The 21,718-nt window shown below is 41.9% G+C and overlaps 1 protein-coding gene across 1 annotated transcript in view; it reads right to left on the reverse strand.

The window, feature by feature from the left end:
• The window catches only part of LOC126212940 (uncharacterized), a 483,964-nt gene that overhangs the window by 159,281 nt on the left and 302,965 nt on the right, over positions 1 to 21,718 (reverse strand). Inside the window, exon 15 of the mRNA XM_049940457.1 lies at positions 10,861 to 11,059. Coding sequence (XP_049796414.1) covers positions 10,861 to 11,059 — 199 coding nt within the window. The remainder of the gene's footprint in view (positions 1 to 10,860; positions 11,060 to 21,718) is intronic.

Consider the following 21,718-nt stretch of genomic DNA (forward strand, 5'->3'; position numbering starts at 1 on the left):
CATTCTACACACGGGCAGCACACTCACTGGTACCACATGCGACGTGTGTGTGTCTGACCAGCAGTCATTCCTCGCCAGGTGACACTGCTATTGCCTGGGTGGGTTTATATCGATAATAGGTCGGTGATGGTAGTGTTGGGGATCATCAGCGTATACTCCGAATACAGACACTGGTTTAATTCCTCCTCCTTTCGACACAACTTTAAGGAAAGGTTTATTATCTTTTGGTTCAAATAATCTTTTTTTTTAATTGCATTTTTGGATCCACGAAAGAGTTTAGAATCCACCTCTGAAGAGGTTTTTTCCGAATACGGAACAGAAAAGTTTGTTATTTGTGGTTGAACAAAAAAAAATGCACCTGCCTGAAATCGGCCTTTTTCACGCATCAGTTTTTTTCGGGAATTTGTAGCCCCGAAAAATTATTCTATGTGCTTGTCCATGGTTGCAGCTTATAAAGTGATCAAGGAGCTTACGACGTGCTAAGGCGTGGCAATCTGACGGCATTCCATTTCGGTGGAACAGATGAAGAAGGCCATTTGGGCAACGTATTTGTAAAAGTGTTCGTCGGATGACCACCCACAACACCAAAATTGTCCGGCTGGGGAACTAGGTGGTGCAAGTGGCGCATTGCAGGGGCTACTCGATATCTGCAGGAATATCAACACCACCAACCGCCCTCCAAAGAAGTTCAAATAGTGATTCACCCGATCTACGAGGCCCTCACAGAGGACGAGTTATTGTACCGGTGCTTGGGAGGAAACATACGAAATTCAAATGAAAGTTTGAACGCGTGTGTTTGGAAGTTAGCCCCCAATCATTTGCATTCTGGTGCGAAGACTGTTGAGACTGCGACTTTCCTGGCAGTGAGCAGCTTCAACGAAGGGTGTTCAGCAAGTCTGCAGGCCATGACAACGATGGACGTCACACTGGGACTCTATTCGACGCAGTTCGCCAAGCATTCGGACGACCACTGGATTCAAGCGGCCGAAAACCGCTTGTCACCGGCCGTACGAGCGGCTCTGGAGCAGCGCAGGATGGCCCAGATTGAGCAGAACGCCCTGTATGAGGGAGAGTAAGGACTAGTTTATGGACCCGGAATAGCAGAGTGAACGTACGTATTTATATGTAGTCAAACTTCAAACGTGTTTTTCTCGAAACGACTTTTTTTTTTATCGAGCGGTATGGTAACTTCAAATCTACTGAACCGATTAGCATGATTCTTTACACCCGACGAAGCTAACTAAATTGTCTAGGGGTTGTACCAGTTTAATTCCGATCCGTCAACTACAAATATTTTTATTTGGTTGACGAAGTCGAAAATCGATTAAAAACCCAATTTTTTTCCAATGGCCGCCATTTTGTTTCCTATGGTCCCAATAACTTAAGAGAGGTACAACTCCTAAAGAATCTTATGTAACTCGCTAACATCAACTCAATTTTGTTTTCAGATGAGCCGGCTCACTTGTGACATACCGAGTGTGGGGATCTACATCGAAAAGTTGTTTGGTTCCGACGGCACTTTCACCGTTGCTCTTCGACATTTCCAGTCGAAAAAATTTCAGTTTGTAGAGGAAATATCAATGACCACTTTGACCATATTTGACATTGATATCTATAACACATCCCAAGAACAAAATTCTCAAAGAACATGCTTTATTCGTGGCAAAGATAGTAAACGTCCCCTTAAGCAATACAAGAGGAAAACCAATAATCTTGCGTTAAATGAACCAACTGCAATGGCAAGCTTTCGGGCTCAGACAAGTCATCCACACTTTATTACCGTCGGCGAAATCATATAAAAATCCTGAATTTATCTTTCCTGTCAAGTTTGTGGTTATCGGTTTTTGATTTATTTATATTCCGTTTTTATTTAGCGGTAGCTTGGTTTAGCTTCGACTTTGAAGTGTATTCATTATCGCTCGCGGTAGAAATTGTAAATGAAGCCTGAAGATAGCTGAAGCAGCAGCGATTGTCGAGAGCTTTCATCGCTCAGCTGCAAAACTGTTACGATTTACGATAACCTAAAAACTAATGAGACTCTTTAATTTCACTTGTAGAACCTTAGAGCCTGTAACAGTGCAACGCAGTGCACAAGTGAAAGGTGGGTGTCCAACTGATCACGTACGAGATTCACAGCAATCATCACGCGTTAACGCTCTTACCGCTGTACTGGCCGCGTCTCCGTATTCACAGGGAGCATCCAAAAATAATTTTCTGAAACTCCTATAGCCGTATTCGGCGTCTACAATATCAGGCATATCACTTTTGCGTGACAAGAAATATTCTTCACTTTTCAGCTTAAACTACTGTATAGACGTAGCTATTGCATTCGTTTGTTTGCAAAATATCATCAGTTTGACACAATTAACGTCGCACAACAGACTATAATAGCAACCGCAACAATAGCCTCAAATTCCCAATCAGACTAACACGATACAGCGCCCGCTGTCTTTCGCGTCAGGATAAGAGTGATGATAATACAATGGTTGCATTCTATTCCGCGGTCACAGAGCATAAGTCAAAGATATTTCTCTGGGCATCGAAACATGTATATAACGCAACAATAAAAAATACATATTTATTTAACGGAAAAATTGGCATATTAGAATGATGCCGAAACCTGCAAAAGCCCTAAAGAAATCCCGGCTCATACTGATATCGTTTTACCTCCAATAGCTGACAAACGTTTTGAAGCCATAACTAACAAAATAAAATAGCTTGCAGAAGACAACAGCATCATTTGGGCATATTACACTCAAAAGCCAAAGACACAGGTACACCTGCTTAATACTGTGTAGGGCACCCGCAAGCACGCAGAAGTGGCGCAACATGACGTGGCATGGACTCGACTAATGTCTGAAGTAGTGCTGGAGGGAACTGACACCATGAATCCTACAGGGCTGTCCGTAAATCCGTAAGAATACGACGGGGTGGAGGAGACCTCTCCAGAACAGCACGTTTCCAAGGCATCCCAGATATGCTCAATAATGTTCATGTCTGGGGCGTTTGGCGACCAGCGAAAGTGTTTAAACACAGAAGAGTGTTCGTGGAGCCACTCTGCAGCACGCCTGAACGTGTGCGATGTCGCATTGTCCTGTTGCAATTGCCCAAGTGTGTTGGAATACACAGTGGACATGAATGGAAGCAGGTGATCAGACAGGATGCTTACGTATGTGTCACATGTCAGAGTCATATCTAGACATCAGGGGTCCCATATCACTCCAACTGCACATGCCCCACACCATTACAGAGCATCGACCATCTTCAACAGTCCCCTGCTGACATGCAGGGTCCATGGATTCACGACATTGTCTCCATACCCGCACACGTCCATCCGCTCGATGCAATTTGAAACGAGACTCGTCCGACCACGCAACATGTTTCCAGTCATCAACAGTGCAATGTCGGTGTTCATGGGCCCAGCTTTGTGTCGTGATCAAGGGTACACGAGTGCGCCTTCGGTTCCGAAAGCAGCTATCGATGATGTTTCGTTAAATGGTTTGGAAGGTGACACTTGCTGATGGCAAAGCATTGAAATCTGCAGCAATTTGCGGAAGGGTTGCACTTCTGCCACGCTGAACAATTCTACTCAGCGTTCGTTGGTGCCGTACTTGCAGGATCTTTTTCCGGACGCAGCGATGTCGATTACCGGATTCCTGATATTCACGGTACACTCGTGAAAGGATTGTACGGAAAAATCCCTACTTCATCGCTACTTCGGATATGCTGTGTCCCAACGCTCGTGCGCCGAATATAATGCCAAGTGCAAAGTCACTAAAATCTTGATAACCTGCCACAATAACCGATCAAACAACTGCGCCAGACACTTGTTGTCTTATATAGTCGTTGCCGACTGCAGCGCCATATTCTGCCTGTTTACATATCTCTGTATATAAATACCCAAGCCTATACCAGTTTCTTTTGCGCTTCACTGCACAATGATTTCGAAATCTGGAAAACCCAAAAGTAACCCCATCTCATACTGACGTCCTATTACCCCCAATAACTGACAAACCTTTTGAAGCAGTAACTATCAGGCAACAACAGGAGAGAACAGCACTATACCATATGAAGAAGTTCACTTCAGAAACAGTCACTGTGCCGCTAATCCACTATTAAGAGTAACTAACAAAGCAGGAGAAGCCTGCAACTTAGCAGATGTGACAGCTGCCTTCCGTATAGACGTGGAAATCTCCATTGACAAGGTATAGCATACGACTTCATACCTGAAATAGTACAATTAAGAGGTAACCTCATTGGAAATAGATGGGTAGTAGTTCAGGCTCAAAAATCATCGTAGTTCATAAATCGGGAGTCCCCCAGGGTCCCATCTTCATCCTGTTGTTATAAACTGCATGTGAAGCTGACATCCCAAGACCCAGGTGATGCAATAAATATGGTGACATGGGGCCGGCTACAGTGCAGTCAGTCAAGAAACAAATTCGAAACATGATTCGGTAAACCAAGCGAGATGACGCAGTGGTTAGCACACTGGACTCGCATTCGGGAGGGCGACGGTTCAATCCCGCGTCCGGCCATCCTGATTTAGGTTTTCCGTGATTTCCCTAAATCGCTCCAGTCAAATGCCAGGATGGTTCCTTTGAAAGGACACGGCCTTCTTCCTTCCCAGTCCTTCCCTAATCCAATGAGACCGATGACCTCGCTGTTTGGCCTCTTTCCCCAAACAACCGAACCCAACCCATGATTCGGTAAATGGAGAATCCAACAAAAAGTCAACTTATCCTATTCGCAAATGAAAAACTTACTAATTGCCAGCAGCAGGTCCCCAAAAAACTCAACGTTCGACTTAGCGAACAAAAAATTAATGCTTCAAAAATGGTTCAAATTGCTCTGAGCACTATTGCGCTTAACATCTGAGGTCACCAGTCCCCTAGAACTTAGAACTACTTAAACCTAACTAACCTAGGGACATCACACACATCCATGCCCGAGGCAGGATTCGGACCTGCGACCGTAGCGGTTTCGCGGTTGCAGATTGAAGCGCCTAGAACCGCTCGGCCACACCGGCCAGCTAACTCCCGATATACCCGCAGCAAACACTTCACACATTACTATCTTGCACTAGTTATTTGTATCACCTTTAGAAGGAATCGCCTTGTCAGATCGCTGTTCAATTAGGAACTGCCCGATTCCTCGGCGTGGCGCTGCTTAAATAGTTCTCGAATGATGGAGGTGGAACTAGAAGGTGTTTGCATCGTCGACACGGGATATGCAAAATGCAACGCCATATGTGAGACGACCTTGTTAACATAAACTTGTTGACGTAAATTAAACTAACTGAAACTGCATTTACATGTTGCGCTAACAGATGGAGTTACTTCAGTGCTTGAGCCAAGCTCGTTTTTTAAAATTGGGACACAAATTGGGTATCGTCGGGATGTCGGGACAAGAAGGTTCATATCGGTGATGGTCCTGATACATCGCATATCGGGATGGATGACAACAACCTTAGGTAGGGGTCATGCACAGCCGGGCTGCGAGCTGTGATGTCACTGTGGATCCACGCCCCCTCCCCCGCCACACCACACTGCACTGAAGATAATAGGCGCACAGCGCGCATATGTTTAACTCATACTCAGGTAAGAATGTAATCGAGATTTTCCAAATTTTGGTATATTATTATAATTATTATTATCAATAAGCTTTATATTAGTTACAGCATTTTTTTTCTATGGTTGATGAAATGGTAGAGTAAAGCTTCCAAAGGATGTCAACCTGTTTCACCGTCTCTGATGGAATTGCTTTTTTACTTGTGGGAAGACGCTCACAAAACCTAAGACCCCGTAGCCCTGTAGTATGGAGAAACCTCCTATGTCAGTCTAAACTCTTTAACTGTATTAACAGGCTCTCTGGAAAGTTATGATACAACTTTTTTTTACTTTCTTCGTTTTCTGTCTTTGTTCAGTTTCAGTTTGAAGTTTTTTTCTTGCTGATAGCACTCATTCTAATGAAAGTGCGTGTCCATATGAAACACATTAAAACAAAGAGAGATCTTTGTAAGAAGGGCATTGTGAAGTTGCAACCTTTGTAATATCTTCAAATGACGAATTAATACACAGAAATTTCACAATCATTTATTGTTGGCAGTCAGAAATAGAGCCGTGAATCACTTTTTGAACAAGTTTTCATTTGAGTTACTCATCACTAAATCGACAGATACGATGCTGCAAATCTCAGTTCTTTTGCATAAGGTTTTTTACTTCTGTTTCAATAATTTCTAATTGTTGGCATAAGCAAATGTTTTTGCATTCACAACAGTTTTTGTTTTCACAGTTAACGTTTAGTCAAGTAATAATTTCTTCATTAGTTGGTAATCTACTTACCTGTAAAAATGTCTTCTACTTTTTTACCTTGGCTTCATTTTTGTGCCCAAATACTTCAAATATTATTTGGCTCATTACTAATCTCTAAATCAGTACCGAAGTGTGCTGGATTTAGAGTTGCAATAGCATCAATCTTCAACTTGCGATTCGAACAAATATTCAAATCCATTTCATAATACTAATCAGTAAAAGCACTGAGCAGATATGAGCATTCTCAACTGTGGCATAACTCTACACTCTGTCGCCAGTCAGTAATGACACTTCACAGTGCCGGAAACACTCTTGTTTTCGCTCGTAAACGCAATTACAACAGAATACGCTCTGGCAACTGCGAGCTACTGAGCGCTGGTTGGGTTCACTCTGACGTCAGTGGCGCAGCTCACTATTGCGCATGCAGCTCGTCACCCCTACTGCGTCTTCTGGTATCTGCGGTCAACGCCTTTCATCTACTCGAACCATCGAGCTGCGGCTGTCGCTCCAGACCTACGATGCTGGCAGCAGTTGGCGGCACGGGAGCCGGACCAGCACAGCCGGCGCCCACGTCCACTGCGAGCGATCTGCGCTGGTGATGGCCGAAACCTGATGTTATGAACCAGCTGCAGGGGAGCTTGCCAACACTGTGCCAGGTACACTGACCAGCCGCAACATTACGACCACCGACCCACTATGGATATAAACCCGTCCAGGCGATGGGAACATCACTTAGTGAAGAATTATTGCTAGTCAGACACACGTATGGAGTGAGTCTGTTTCCTGTGTGTAGAATATGGAAGACACACGATGTGTCTGAGCTTGACCAAGGTCAGACTGTGAAAGACTCGGCACGAGCATTTTGGAAACTGCACGCCTTGTCGGGTGTTTGTCAGACGTTAAAGCTGGGCAGAGTACAAGTGTGTCTCAACACACAGTGCATCGAACACTCCCAACGATGGACCTCCACAGCGGACGAACCCTACATGTGCCAATGTTAATGATTGAAATGGGTGCACGACCACCTGCACTGGATGTTGACGCATTGTCAGAGCATTGCACGGTATGATGAATGCTGATACCTTCTTCACTTTACCAATAGGAGAGCGCAGATTCTGTCATCTTCCAGGGGAACAGCTCCTCGACATCTGTACTGTGGGATAAACTGGCGACGGCTCCATTATGCTCTGGGGAGAATTGTGGAGGGATTCAATGGGTTCAGTGGAGCTTGTGCAAGGCACCATGGCGCCCAAGGAGTATCGTACACTGTGTGCAGACTGATGCCCCTTCATGACGATCATGGCCAGGAGTATGATGGGAGTCATTCGAGGAACGCTATGGCGAGTTCCAATTGATGTGCTCGCCTCCCCCCCCCCCCCAACTTGCCTGGACTCGATCGAACACATCTAGGATGTGATTGAATGTGGCGATAGTGCCCAGCGTTCACCTCCCCAGGATTACGTGAATTAGGTGATTTGTGTGCACAGGTGTGCAGCAACTCCCTCCATGGCCCCACTGCTTCTACACGCCAAAGTGTCGCAGCTGTTATCCATGCCAGAGGTGGACATAAAAGCAATTAGAGAGGTGGTCATAATGTTTTGGCTGATCAGTCTAGCTTCCATATTTAATCACATCGTTTGCATTTTGGTTTCATTGTTAGGGGACAGTGTCAGTACACGATGTTGCTTCATACTACCATAATTTGCTGATTGTTATTTTATATTGTGACTGATCCTTAAGAGAAATTTTTCTATTGGGCTTTTTCCTTATAATACGTTGCTGCTTTTCACAGTAAGGTACTCTCCATACATGGTCTACTACACTGAAGGGCCAAAGGACCTGGTATACCTGCCTAACAACGTGAAGGGCCACCACGAGCATTCAGGAGTGCCAGAATACGACGTGGCAAGGACATGACTAATGTCTGAGATAGTGCTGGAGGGAACTGACACAATGTATCCTGTAGGGCTGTCCATAATTCCATACGAGTATGGGGGGGGGGGTGGAGATCTCTTCTGAACAGCATGTTGCAAGACATCCCAGATATGCTCAATAATATTTATGTCTGGGGTGTCTGGTGGCCAGCGGAAGTGTTTAAATTCAGAAGAGTGTTCCTGGAGCCAATATTCCCGACGTGTGAGTTGTCGCATTGTCCTGCTGGAATTGCCCAAGTCGTTCGGAATACACAGTGGACATGAATGGATACAGGTAATCAGACAGGATGCTTACATACGTGTCACCGGTCAGAGTCATATCTAGACGTATCAGGGATCCCATATCACTCCAACTGCACATGCCTCACACATTACACAGCCTTCACCAGCTTGAACAGTCCCATGTCAACCAGCAGGGCCTTGGATTCAAGACGTCTCCATACCTGTACACGTCCATCCACTCGATACAATTTGAAACGAGACGCGTATAACCACACAACATGTTTCCAGTCATCAACAGTGGAATTTCGATGTTGACTGGCCCAGATGACGTGTAAAACCATCTGTCATGCAGTCATCTTGGTTACACGAGAAGACCTTCGGCTCCAAAAGCCCATATAGATTGAATGGTTTGCACGTTGACACTTGTTACTGGCCCAGCATTGAAATGTGCAGTAATTTGCGGATGGGTTGCACTTCTGTCACGTTGAACGATTCTCTTTAGTCGTCATGGATCCAGTTCTAGCAGGATATTTTTCCGGCCGCAGCGATGTCGGAGATCTGATGTTTTACTGGATTCCTGATATTCACGGTACACTTGTGAAATGGTTGTACAGGAAAATTCCCACTTCATCACCACCTCGGAGATGCTGTGTCCCATTGCTCTTGCGCCGACCACTTCATCACGTCCCAACTCACTTAAATCTTGGTAACCTACCATTGTAGCAGCAGTAACCGGTCTAACAACTGCGCCAGGCACTTGTTGCCTTGTATTGGCATTGCCGACTGCCTATTTACATTTCTCTCCATTCGAATATGCATGCCTATACCAGTTTCTTTGGCGCTTCAGTATAACACGACGACATTGGTCAGTCGCACTACCGAGACCAGCCCTGAGAAGATCGACACCTCATCCAAATGGCATTGCAGGACAGATATGCGTCCTTGCCTCTGACGCAACGGTGGAACAGAATAACATATCGTACGCTGTCGGGAGTGACAGCTCGTCGACGTTTGTTTCGACATTGGTTACGTGCGCATCATGACTTCGCTGCCTGTGTGTGACGAATGTGCAGAAACAACCCTGAGACGAGTTTTGTATGGAACGGCGTCACTGGAGACTGGAATGAACTCAGTTTTTTGGACGAATCCAGGTTCTGCTTGTTTGAGTATGATTGGCCGCATTTTGGATCGCTACAGACAGGGGGAGCATCACTGTGAATGCATTCGCACAACACATTCAGAGCGAATTCGAGACCTTATGGTGTGGAGGGCTACTGTGTACAGCGACAAATCGCTACTGGTGTGTGTCCGTGGCACTGTGACCCTTGTGACCGACGTGAATTACGTAGCCATACCCATTCTGCACAACACCCCAGACTCCATTTTTCAGCAAGACAATGCACGACCACATGTTACTGGAGGAACACGTGCCTTCTTGGTGTCACAGGATATTAACCTTTTGGTCTAGCTCGCAAGATTACCAGACTTGTCGCCCATCTAAAATGTGTGGAATATGGTGGCCAGCTGCTGTGGCTGAGCGGTTCTAGGCGCTTCAGTCTGGAACCGCGCGACCGCTACGGTCGCAGGTTCGAATCTTGCCACGGGCATGAATGTGTGTGATGTCCTTAGTTAGGTTTAAGTAGTTCTAAGTTCTAGGGGACTGAAGACCTCAGATGTTAGGTCCCATAGTGCTCAGAGCCATTTGAACCATTTTTTGGGAAATGGTGCAATGCCAACCACCACAGACGAACCAGGTGAATGCAGCATGGATGGCTATACCATAGGACCCTATTTGCGCCATATACGTGTTGATGCCATCACGCATGGAACAAGTTACCAGTGCCCGTGGTGGATACATGCTGAACTGAGGTGACTAAAATGCTAATCATTTCTACAGACCATAATATGTACATGTCCTGGGAATACGAACGTTCTGTCTCTAGTCGTTCGACGTGTCTGCTGTTTTTTTCTGAACATGAGTGTAAATAAATTGAAATGTCCCTGGATTATAGTCCACGCCAGAGGGGCGGATTCATCACTGACCAAGGCTCTGCTCTGCGAATTAGGAGAAATGTTTCTTCGATCAGTATAATCGACCCCACATTTTACTAAACTGTACGGATTCTATACATGGGTATCGTTTATGCCTTTGGTGTTTCTTATGGTAAAACGCATAGTACAGATTAGTGCAAGCAATATCTCTCAATAAATGAAGAAAAGATATATTTGTTATTGTTCAGCATGTAAAGAAGAATCAGATGCCCTGTTACGTTAAATGATTACTCTGTCTATGTTGGGAAACAATATAATGTCTATGAATTCAGGCTGAGATTTCTTCTGACAAAATACATGTTTATAGAAAAAAGGAAAATTTTTCCCTTGAAACTTACCTGTGCACTTAGTTCTTGCTTTATTTTTTGGCACATCATCTTGGTAACTACCACCATCCTTATCAATGAGAATAACTCTGGTTTCATAAACTTTCCCAGCGAATAACCCCATGATTTCAAATTCGGTATAGATTCCAAGTTCTGTTTCATTAGGAATTAATCTTGGAGATAACTTTGACCAAACATTTTGTTCCTCTTCCTGCAAGAAGAATAATATAAAATTTCTAAGTCAAGAGTTATACAGTGCAAATTAATCTCGTTCATACTTCAAATTCAGAGTTTCAAATGCTTATTACACTTACTTGTGTCATCGTTGTATATTTGGCCATGATGACAGAAAAGTTTCTACTTAGCTGGCAATATGATTGCATCTGCATCCACATCTACATGGCTACTCTGAAATTCACAGTGAAGTGCCTGGCAGAGGGTTAATCGAACCATATTCAAGCTACTTCTCTACCGTTTCACTCTCTAACAATGCCTCTGAAAATCAACGCATAAATCTTTCCGTGCGAGCTCTGATTGCTCTTATTTTATTATGATTATCGTTCCTCCTTATACAGATGGGTGACAACTAAATATTTTCAGACTCTGGAGAGATAGATAGTGATTGAAATTTCTTGAGAAGGTCCTACCGCAGCGAAGAACGCCTATTGTTTTAATGACTGCCACCCCAATTCCTGTGTCATATCCGTGGCACTCTGTTTCGCGTTAACACAAAACGTGCTGCCCTGCATTGAACTTTCTCGATGTCCTTCGTCAATATTATATGATGTCGATGTGACAGTACATAATGATACTCCAGATGGTCGACAAGCGTAATGTAAACCATCTCTTTAGTAGATCTATTAAGTGTTCGAAGTGTTCTGCCAATGTATCACAGTCTTTGGTTTTGCTGCCCCAACACATTAACTACGTGATCGTTCCAATTTAAGTTGTTCATAATTGTAACACCTAAGTATTTAGTTGAGTTTACAGCCTTTAGATTTGTGTTATTTATCGTGTATTCAAAATTTGAGACAGGGTTGTACCTCTCCCCGATGTTATTCAATCTGTATATTGAGCAAGCAGTAAAGGAAACAAAAGAAAAATTCGGAGTAGGTATTAAAATTCATGGAGAAGAAGTAAAAACTTTGAGGTTTGCCGATGACATTGTAATTGTGTCAGAGACAGCAAAGGACATGAAAGAGCAGTTGAACGGAATGGACAGTGTCTTGAAAGGAGGATATAAGATGAACATCAACAAAAGCAAAACGAGGATAATGGAATGTAGTCAAATTAAATCGGGTGATGCTGAGGGGATTAGATTAGGAAATGAGACACTTAAAGTAGTAAAGGAGTTTTGCTATTTAGGGAGCAAAATAACTGATGATGGTCGAAGTAGAGAGTATATAAAATGTAGACTGGCAATGGCAAGGAAATCGTCTCTGAAGAAGAGAAATTTGTTAACATCGAGTATAGATTTAAGTGTCAGGAAGTCGTTTCTGAAAGTATTTGTATGGAGTGTAGCCATGTATGGAAGTGAAACATGGACGATAACCAATTTGGACAAGAAGAGAATAGAAACTTTCGAAATGTGGTGCTTCAGAAGAATGCTGAAGATAAGGTGGGTAGATCACGTAACTAATGAGGAGGTATTGAATAGGATTGGGGAGAAGAGAAGTTTGTGGCACAACTTGACTAGAAGAAGGGATCGGTTGGTAGGACATGTTTTGAGGCATCAAGGGATCACAAATTTAGCATTGGAGGGCAGCGTGGAGGGTAAAAATCGTAGAGGGAGACCAAGAGATCAATACACTAAGCAGATTCAGAAGGATGTAGGTTGCAGTAGGTACTGGGAGATGAAGAAGCTTGCACAGGATAGAGTAGCATGGAGAGCTGCATCAAACCAGTCTCAGGACTGAAGCCCACAACAACAACAATTCAAAATTTAGCGGATTCCTTTTACTAGTCATATGGATGTCTTCACACTTTTCATTCTTTAAAGTCAAACGCCACACCGGGCAAGTTGGAGCAGTGGTCAGCACACTGGACTCGCTATCGGGAGGACGACAGTTCAGACCCGCGTCCGGCCATCCTGATTTAGGTTTTTCGTGATTTCCCTTAATCGCTTCAGGCAAGTGCATGCATGGTACCTCTAACAGGGCATGGCCGACTTCTTTCCCCATCCTTTCTTCATCCGATGGGAGCGATGACCTCGCTGTCTGGTCCCCTCCCCCCAAAATCAACCAACCAACCAACGAAATACCACTTTCTGCACCATACTGATATTTTGTATAAACCATTTTGATCATCTGATGACTTTAGAAGACTGTAAATGCCAGCATTGTCTGCAAACAATCTAAGAAGGCTGCTGAGATTGTGGCCTAAATCGCTTATGTAAATAAGGAACGTTATTGGAGACCTATAACACTTCCCTGGGGAACGCCTGATATTATTTCCGTTTTACTCGGTGGCTTCAGTTTTGACGAAATCTGACCTTTCTGACAGGAAATCACGAATCCAGTTCCCAACTGAGACGATACTCCATTGGAAACTGATCTGATTAGAAGTCGCTTGTGTGGAACCCTGTGAAAGTTGCACTCAAAACAAGATCATTCAACAAAGTACCAACACAACTCGGATGTAAAGAAATATCAAAAAATTATCATCAGTGACTGATAGTGTGAAGATTAATTTAATGTATTCCTTAAAATGATATATGTCAAGAGGGTAGAAGGTGTTAGTCAAATGATCAGTGGTGTTTTAGCCCAACAGTCTTTAATGAATACCACTTGTGGAATGCGTAGTGACGCTGTTCAATAATTACGTTTATTTCAGTCCAAATAATAAAAGAAGAAATAAGTACCTCAATGAAATTGTAGCTGGAGGCTGCTTTTTGTAAATTTAGAGGAAAACCAGTAGGTAGATACACAAGCAATTTAATTCCTTAATAGTCTTGGAGCGTTTGTAACGCAACAAACAACCAATATGTGTGGAGGTAAATTTTAAGCAAATGTGACAAAATAGGCTATTTATCTCATACAGAATTACAATGAGCCAGGAACAAAGATCTTCGTATAACCCAGGAGGGTGGTAATAACGATGAGTTGCTCCAAATCGCTTTGCTTCTTTGGCACCTGATAAAGATTAATACAGGAGACAATCACAGACACCAGTAGGTGTCCTACAGGCGGGGTCATAATGGTTCAAGAGATCTTTCTCGAACTTAGGGGCCTGTTGATGGTACGAGTACACAAACGCATCCATATGAGGCACAGCTTTGTTGTTGTTGTGGTCCTCAGTCCTGAGACGGGTTTGATGCAGCTCACCATGCTACTTTATCCTGTGCAAGCTTCTCCATCTCCAAGTAACTACGGCGACCTACATCCTTCTCAATCTGCTTAGTGTATTCATCTCTTGGTCTCCCTCTACGATTTGTACCCTCCACGCTGCCATCCAATACTAAATTGGTGATCACATGATGCCTCAGAACATGTCCTACCAACCGATCCACTCTTCTAGTCAAGCTGTGGCACAAATTTCTCCCCAATTCTTTTACCACCTCATTAGTTACATGATCTACTCATCTAAACTTTAACGTTCTTCTGTAGCACCACATAATCGAAAGCTTCTATTCTCTTCTTGTCTAAACAATCCATCGTCCATGTTTCACATTTATACATGGCCACATCCCATAAAAATACCTTCAGAAAAGACTTCCTGACACTTAAATCTACACTCGATGTTAAGAAATTTCTCTTCTCCAGAAACGCTTTTCTTGCCATAGCCAGTCCACATTTTATATCCTCTCTGCTTCGGCCACCATCAGTTATTTTGCTCCCCAAATAGCAAAACCCATCTACTGCTTTAACTGACTCACTTCATAATCTAATTCCCTCAGCATCACCTATTTTAATTCCATTACATTCTATTATTCTCGTTTTGCTTTTTTTCATGTTCATGTTATATTCTGCTTTCAAGACACTGTCGATTTCGTTCAACTGCTCTTCCAGGTCCTTTGCTGTCTCTGCCAAAATTACAATGAATATTATTGGCAAACTTCAAAGTTTTTATTTCTTCTCCATGGATTTTAATTCCTACACCGAATTTATCTTTTGTTTCCTTTACTTCTTGTTGAGTATACAGACTGAATAACACCGGGGATAGGCTGCAACCCTTCCTCACTCCTTTCTCAACAACTGCTTCCCGTTCATGCCTCTTGACTATTATCACTGCCATAGCATTTCGCCCCTTGCATTTGACCCCTGCCACAGTCAGAATTTGATAGAGAGTATTCCATTAAACATTGTCAAAAGCTTTCTCTGAGTCTACAAATGTTAGCTTTATAGTCAGTACATACCGCTATTTTAAGACCCACAGCAAAAACACGAATTTCTTAAGCACCCTGTGAAAAATTAATGATTCGTTTTCTGAAACGGTTTAGAGGTGTTCGGATTTTTCTGTTACTTTCAACAAATTCTCTCTTACTGTTTTTGAAAGCTTTCTGGCCTCTGGAAGTATGCTGTATTTTTATTTCTTAGTTTTGTGCCAATTATGGCACTGTCATTGAAGATTGGCACTACAATGTTGGTACAAGGTCTTTGCGTGACCCGAGAATTAACAGAGAGAGTGTGTTGTCATGTCGGACGTTGTGTGTACGCCTGGTGGGCAAAGCATTGCTTTTGTACTGTTAGTCGTGGCACACACTGGCTGGCGAAGACTGTGAACTGGGACGCGACCAGTAAAGTTAAGATTTGAACACTTGCCCCATATGGTGTCTGTTTACAGCTTGTGAAGGTTGCTGCAAGTGGCATGAAATTCTGTGCTGCTCCGTATGGAATCCAGGCCACAGTTGCCTTCCAGGAATCCTTGGAACAGTTCACAGTCTTGTGTGAATGTATGGGTAAGGAAGGTGAGCTGCCAGACTGACATATAAATAGCAGTGGTACTAAGGCCGTCTGGCTCTCCAGACATGGTAACAGAAAAAGGGAAGTTGCAGTGGGCCAGCTAAGTTACCTGCTCGTTTCGTAATTGTTCTATGTTAAGGTTATTTGCAATGGGTTAATCAAATACTTGGTTTGAAATATGACTTATTTTGAGTGTTATCTTAGCTGAGACAGGAAATACTGATGTTAACTGACAGTAGATTAACTGGTTAAACCAAATGTTGTTATGAGTGATGAAGTATTGTTTAGACAAAAGAAAGTTTTCGGTTGTCAGTTGACCTGAGCCAGCTAGTGGTTGGTGTTAGTTAGCAATACAACCGTCAAATTTAATTTGGCCATCTTAATAGAAGCTGTTAGAATAGTTTTGATTGAGCATTCAGTTTTAAAAATTGTAAATATTTCGTTATGGTAACTGATTTTGTTTTAGTCAATGAGGGATTGCTTTAATTGTACAACAGACTATTATGGTCGGCTGTTTTGGAAAGTCAGCGAGGAGAAGGCGTTAGTTAATGATGCAGTTGTAGTTTATTGATGATGATCTTTATACTAAAAGAAGATTTTCCTTCAGGGTTTCAACTTTGAAGGTTTTTAAATTCGTTATGATTATGTGGCCGCGCGGGATTAACTGGCCTGTCTCAGGCGCTGCAGTCATGGACTGCGCAGCTGGTCCTGGCGGAGGTTCGAGTCCTCCCTCGGACATAGGTGTGTGTGTTTGTCCTTAGGATAATTTAGATTAAGTAGTGTGTAAACTTAGGGACTGATGACCTTAGCAGTTAAGTCCCATAAGATTTCACACACATTTGAACTTTTTTTTATTATAAGTGATTATTAAATTAAATTATAACGATCAAAATAATTTGGTGAAACTTCTGTCGTATGTTTGTGGCCCCAATCAACCTGCAAGAGCAACGAAAAGGTTCAGTAGCACCACAATTTGACAAATGTGAACCATTTATTGTTTGACTTAATACAGTTTCCTATAAAGCTCACAAAACTTGAAAAATAGTTTGAGCTCATTTTTATCTTAAGTAATAGGAGAGTTCCTGATAGCTTCTATCCTGGTTAGTGGTTTTATCCTCTTAATAATAACATAGCAATCAGAGCTCACATGGATATATTGTGTGTTCGTTTTACATACGTGCTGTTCCAGAGCGGAACTGTAGAGAAGTAGCTTAAAGGTGGTTCGATAAACCCTCTACCAGGCACATAATTATGAATTGCAGAGTAATGACGTAGATGTAGATGAGTGTGTTGACGTCCTTGAAAAATTGAGTGACGTCATACAGGCACAACATACAATACCTTGGTTTTATGCATCATAGAACGTTATGCTGATGTTGCTACCATGTTCTCAAAATACTCTTCAATCTGAATAGGGTTTGGCAGTACTAGTAACGCCCAAGTAAATGTGATTTTTGGTTCGGTGCCCAGGCACTGCCATTGGTACAGTAACCACAAGAGCCCCATCATCTGGTATTTTTATTGTTCCTTTGCCAATGTGTAAGACAAATAATTCTTCCGTTAGTGACTTGATGTAATGCAGTACTTGGTGCAGCCCTTTGTACACTTATGAGTCAGTCCTACTAGAAAATTGGCAGTGCATAATAGGAGTTGCTGGTAGTTGTCCATCTGGTGAAATGGACCTTGTATTTCCTGCGGTGTCTATGCAGGGGGTGACAGCCCTAGCCGAGGAGCCCATAAATCCATTTATCTGTTTAAATATTTCAAGATCTGATACGAAGCCCTATGATGAATCCTACATTGCATTACCAGTTGCACAGCTCAGTCGTCTGTTTCTTACGCAGGAAATGAACACTTACTTCAAAGATTCTGCAAGACAGTCAGCAACAAAAAAAATTCAAAAATATTTCAAACAATTATTATGTGTTTCATTAAGAAAATTACTGGAATTGAAAACCAACAAATACAGAAGACCTGTACGTTCTCATGTGAAATACAAATTCAAAATTATAAATTTATCATTCACATCTATAAATAAAAGACAGATAAAACTCGCTCCTGTTCAACAAGAAATTAGTGTACTGTATAAAAAAGCATCACATTACTTTTCAAGCAGACAAGAGACCATATAATTAAACAAATAGTCCTACATTGTAACTAACAATATTACGAAAAGTATAGATGCTACTCACCATATTGCAGAGATGCTGAGTCACAGATAGCTTTAGATTAACAAGGCCTTTGTCGAAAATAGACAAAACTTACACACACACAGACACACACACAGACACACACACACACACACACACACACACACACACACAGGGAAAGAGAGAGAGAGAGAGAGACAGAGAGAGAGAGAGAGAGAGAGGGAAATGGAACTTATACACGCATGACCACAGTCTCCGGCAGTTGATGCCAGACTGTACCGTAAACAAATACATACCAGTATAATATAGTTGACCTGTATCTGATATAGAGGTTTTGTAATAATTTTGTCCTATTATTATCAATTAATGTTATTTAGAAATTATATAGATTCTACATGGATGATGAAGTAAGATGTTGACACTGAAGAACATACATATTCAGGATATACATGTTCCATTCAATAAGTAGAAAATTCAGAGCCTAAACAGGGGTCTGACAAGGAGCTTACGTATCACAAAAGTTATTTAGAGCACTCCAAGAGAAATCTATCTATCTCAGCATTGGGAAATTCAGGAAGAAATTGCATTACTGGAACGTAACTCAAACAACTTCACTTCGTCTTTACTGTAGATAAACTTCAGCAACAAATTAAAAACTTTAAATGAACATCTTCATACTAGTTACAACCAGATCAAAATAATGTGCGATCAACACAACAAGAAGAAAACCATACAAACTTGCAATAAAATCACAGAACAAGTTTATCAACTTTTGTACTTTGAGGAATGACATGATGCACGGAAAAAGAAATAAATGGTGGGAGATAATCGACTGGGAATGCTTTTAATAAATGAAACAAAATCGAAAACTAACAAAATAATGTGTCTGAAAAAGTAAGGCTACACACTGAGCTGCCATTTCTGACTTACAGTAATGTGACACGGACTTTTCATCTCTGAACTGCTCATGAACTAAGGGAAGTTGAAGAAACAGTGTGGAGAAGCCTCTCAAATATTTGCAGCAAGGAGAGACAGGAAAACAAACATAAAGGTCTCGGAAAAAACTGAGTTCTGAATAACTAATTATGATAGTGAAAATGAAACAGTGTTAGAGAAGACATGCCATAAAATGGGATGAACAGAAACAATTTGATGAAGAGAAACGAAACTTCCAAAAGAGTTCCATGCTATAGTGACAGAAGACAAATGGGAATATCAATGAATGTTTTGTGTGTTTAAGTTGGTAATGAAGTAATATAATATGAAAATGGATTTCAAAGTTAGCAACACTGACAATAAATGTTTTGTTCACTCTATGACAAACAACGGACATGGTGTGAAATTTGCTTACTTGTAACTTTATTTATAATTCCCAATAAAATTGTGTTTTTTTAGCTAAACTACACGACAAGCAAGTTTGCTGCCACATGTCACTAACTAAAAGTTCACTATTTACGTATAAGTTAAAGTAACTTGCATTTTTGGTAATTGAAAATGAGGTGCAGTGCTTCGGAATTTGGGGGATGGGGGGGGTGCAGGGGGGGTTGCAGGGGGGGGATGCAGGTGAATGGAAACAGTAATCGTCAGCCTTTCTCCTTTGTTCATAAGAAGACCAAGAATTGGGTGGAAACGAAGAACCACATGCCACTGTCCTCAGCCCAAGAGCTTATGCTGTGACTGAAGTATGTGAAAGTAAAATCGTTATTTACAGGCCACAGGTTATGTTTCTGTTGCTTTCTGAAAACACAAGGAAGATTAAACATGTTTATTTCAAGAGCAAATGAATCACTTTTTAGTCATGGAGTTATTGTTTGAAAGCTGCTCGTTACTTCTTATAATACAACTTGTAGCTTCAAAGTCATCAGTCTCTAACATGATGTCAGTGACTTCATGTATTAACAAACAAATCAAGTTTGTTGTTGTTGTGGTCTTCAGTACTGAGACTGGTTTGATGCAGCTCTCCATGCTACACTATCCTGCGCAAGCTTCTTCATCTCCCAGTACCTACTGCAGCCTACATCCTTCTGAATCTGCTTAGTGTATTCATCTCTTGGTCTCCCTCTACGATTTCTACCCTCTACTCCAGTACTAAATTGGTGAGCCCTTCATGCCTTAGAACACGTCCTACCAACCGATCCCTTCTTCTAGTCAAGTTGTGCCACAAACTCCTCTTCTCCCCAATACTATTCAATACCTCATCATTAGTTATGTGATCTACCCATCTAATCTTCAGCATTCTTCTGTAGCACCTCAATTCGAAAGCTTCTATTCTCTTCTTGTCTAAACTATTTATCGTCCAAAATTTCACTTCCATACATGGCTACACTCCATACAAATACTTTAAGAAACGACTTCATGACACTTAAATCTATACTCGATGTTAACAAATTTCTCTTCTTCAGAAACACTTTCCTTGCCATTGGCAGTCTATATTTTATATCCCCTCTACTTCGACCATGATCAGTTATTTTGCTCCCCAAATAGCAAAACTCATTTACTACTTTAAGCATCTCATTTCCTAGTCTAATTCCAGCAGCATCACCCGATTTAGTTCGACTACATTCCATTATCCTCGTTTTGCTTTTGTTAATGTTCATCTTATATCGTCCTTCTAAGAGCCTGTCCATTCCGTTCAACTGCTCTTCCAGGTCCTTTGCTGTGTCTGACAGAATTACAATATCATTGGGGAACCTCAAAGATTTTATTTCTTCTCCATTGATTTTAATACCTACTCCGAATTTTTCTTTTGTTTCCTTTACTGCTTGCTCAATATACAGATTGAATAACATCGGGGATAAGCTACAACGCTGTCTGACTCCCTTCCCAACCACTACTTCCCTTTCATGCCCCTCGACTCTTATAACTGCCACCTGTACTCTGTACAAACTGTAAATAGCCTTTCGCTACCTGTATTTTACCCCTGCCACCTTCAGAATTTGAATGAGAGTGTTCCGGTCAACATTGTCAAAAGCTTTCTCTAAGTCTACAAATGCTAGAAACGTAGGTTTCCCTTTCCTTAATCTTTCTTCTAAATTAAGTCGTAGGGTCAGTATTGCCTCACGTGTTCCAAAAGTTCTATTGAATCCAAACTGATCTTCCCCAAGGTCGGCTTCTACCAGTTTTTCCATTCGTCTATAAAGAATTCGCGTTAGTATTTTGTAGCTGTGAATTATTAAACTGATAGTTCGGTAATTTTCACATCTGTCAACACCTGCTTTCTTTGGGATTGGAATTATTACATTCTTCTTGAAGTCTGAGGGAATTTCGCCTGTCTCATACATCTTGCTCACCAGATGGTAGAGTTTTGTCAGGACTGGCTCTCCCAAGGCTGTCAGTAGTTCTAACGGAATGTTGTCTCCCAGGTTCTTGTTTCGACTTAGGTCTTTCAGTGCTCTGTCAAACTCTTCACGCAGTATCATATCTCCCATTTCATCTTCATCTACCTCCTCTTCCATTTCCATAACATTGTCCTCAAAAACATCGCCCCTGTATAGACCGTCTATATACTCCTTCCTCCTTTCTGCTTTCCCTTCTTTGCTTAGAACTGGGTTTCCATCTGAGCTCTTGATATTCATGCAAGTGGTTCTCTTTTCTCCAAAGGTCTCTCTAATTTTCTTGCAGGCAGTATCTATCTTACCCCTAGTGAGATAAGCCTCAATATCCTTACATTTGTCCTCTAGCCATCCCTGCATAGCCATTTTTCACTTCCTGTCGATCTCATTTTTGAGATGTTTGTATATCTTTTTGTCTGCTTCACTTACTGCATTTTTGTATTTTCTCCTGTCATCAATTAAATTCAGTATCTCTTCTGTTACCCAA

The sequence above is a fragment of the Schistocerca nitens genome, chromosome 11 (assembly GCF_023898315.1).
Source record: "Schistocerca nitens isolate TAMUIC-IGC-003100 chromosome 11, iqSchNite1.1, whole genome shotgun sequence".
Lineage (NCBI taxonomy): Eukaryota > Metazoa > Arthropoda > Insecta > Orthoptera > Acrididae > Schistocerca > Schistocerca nitens.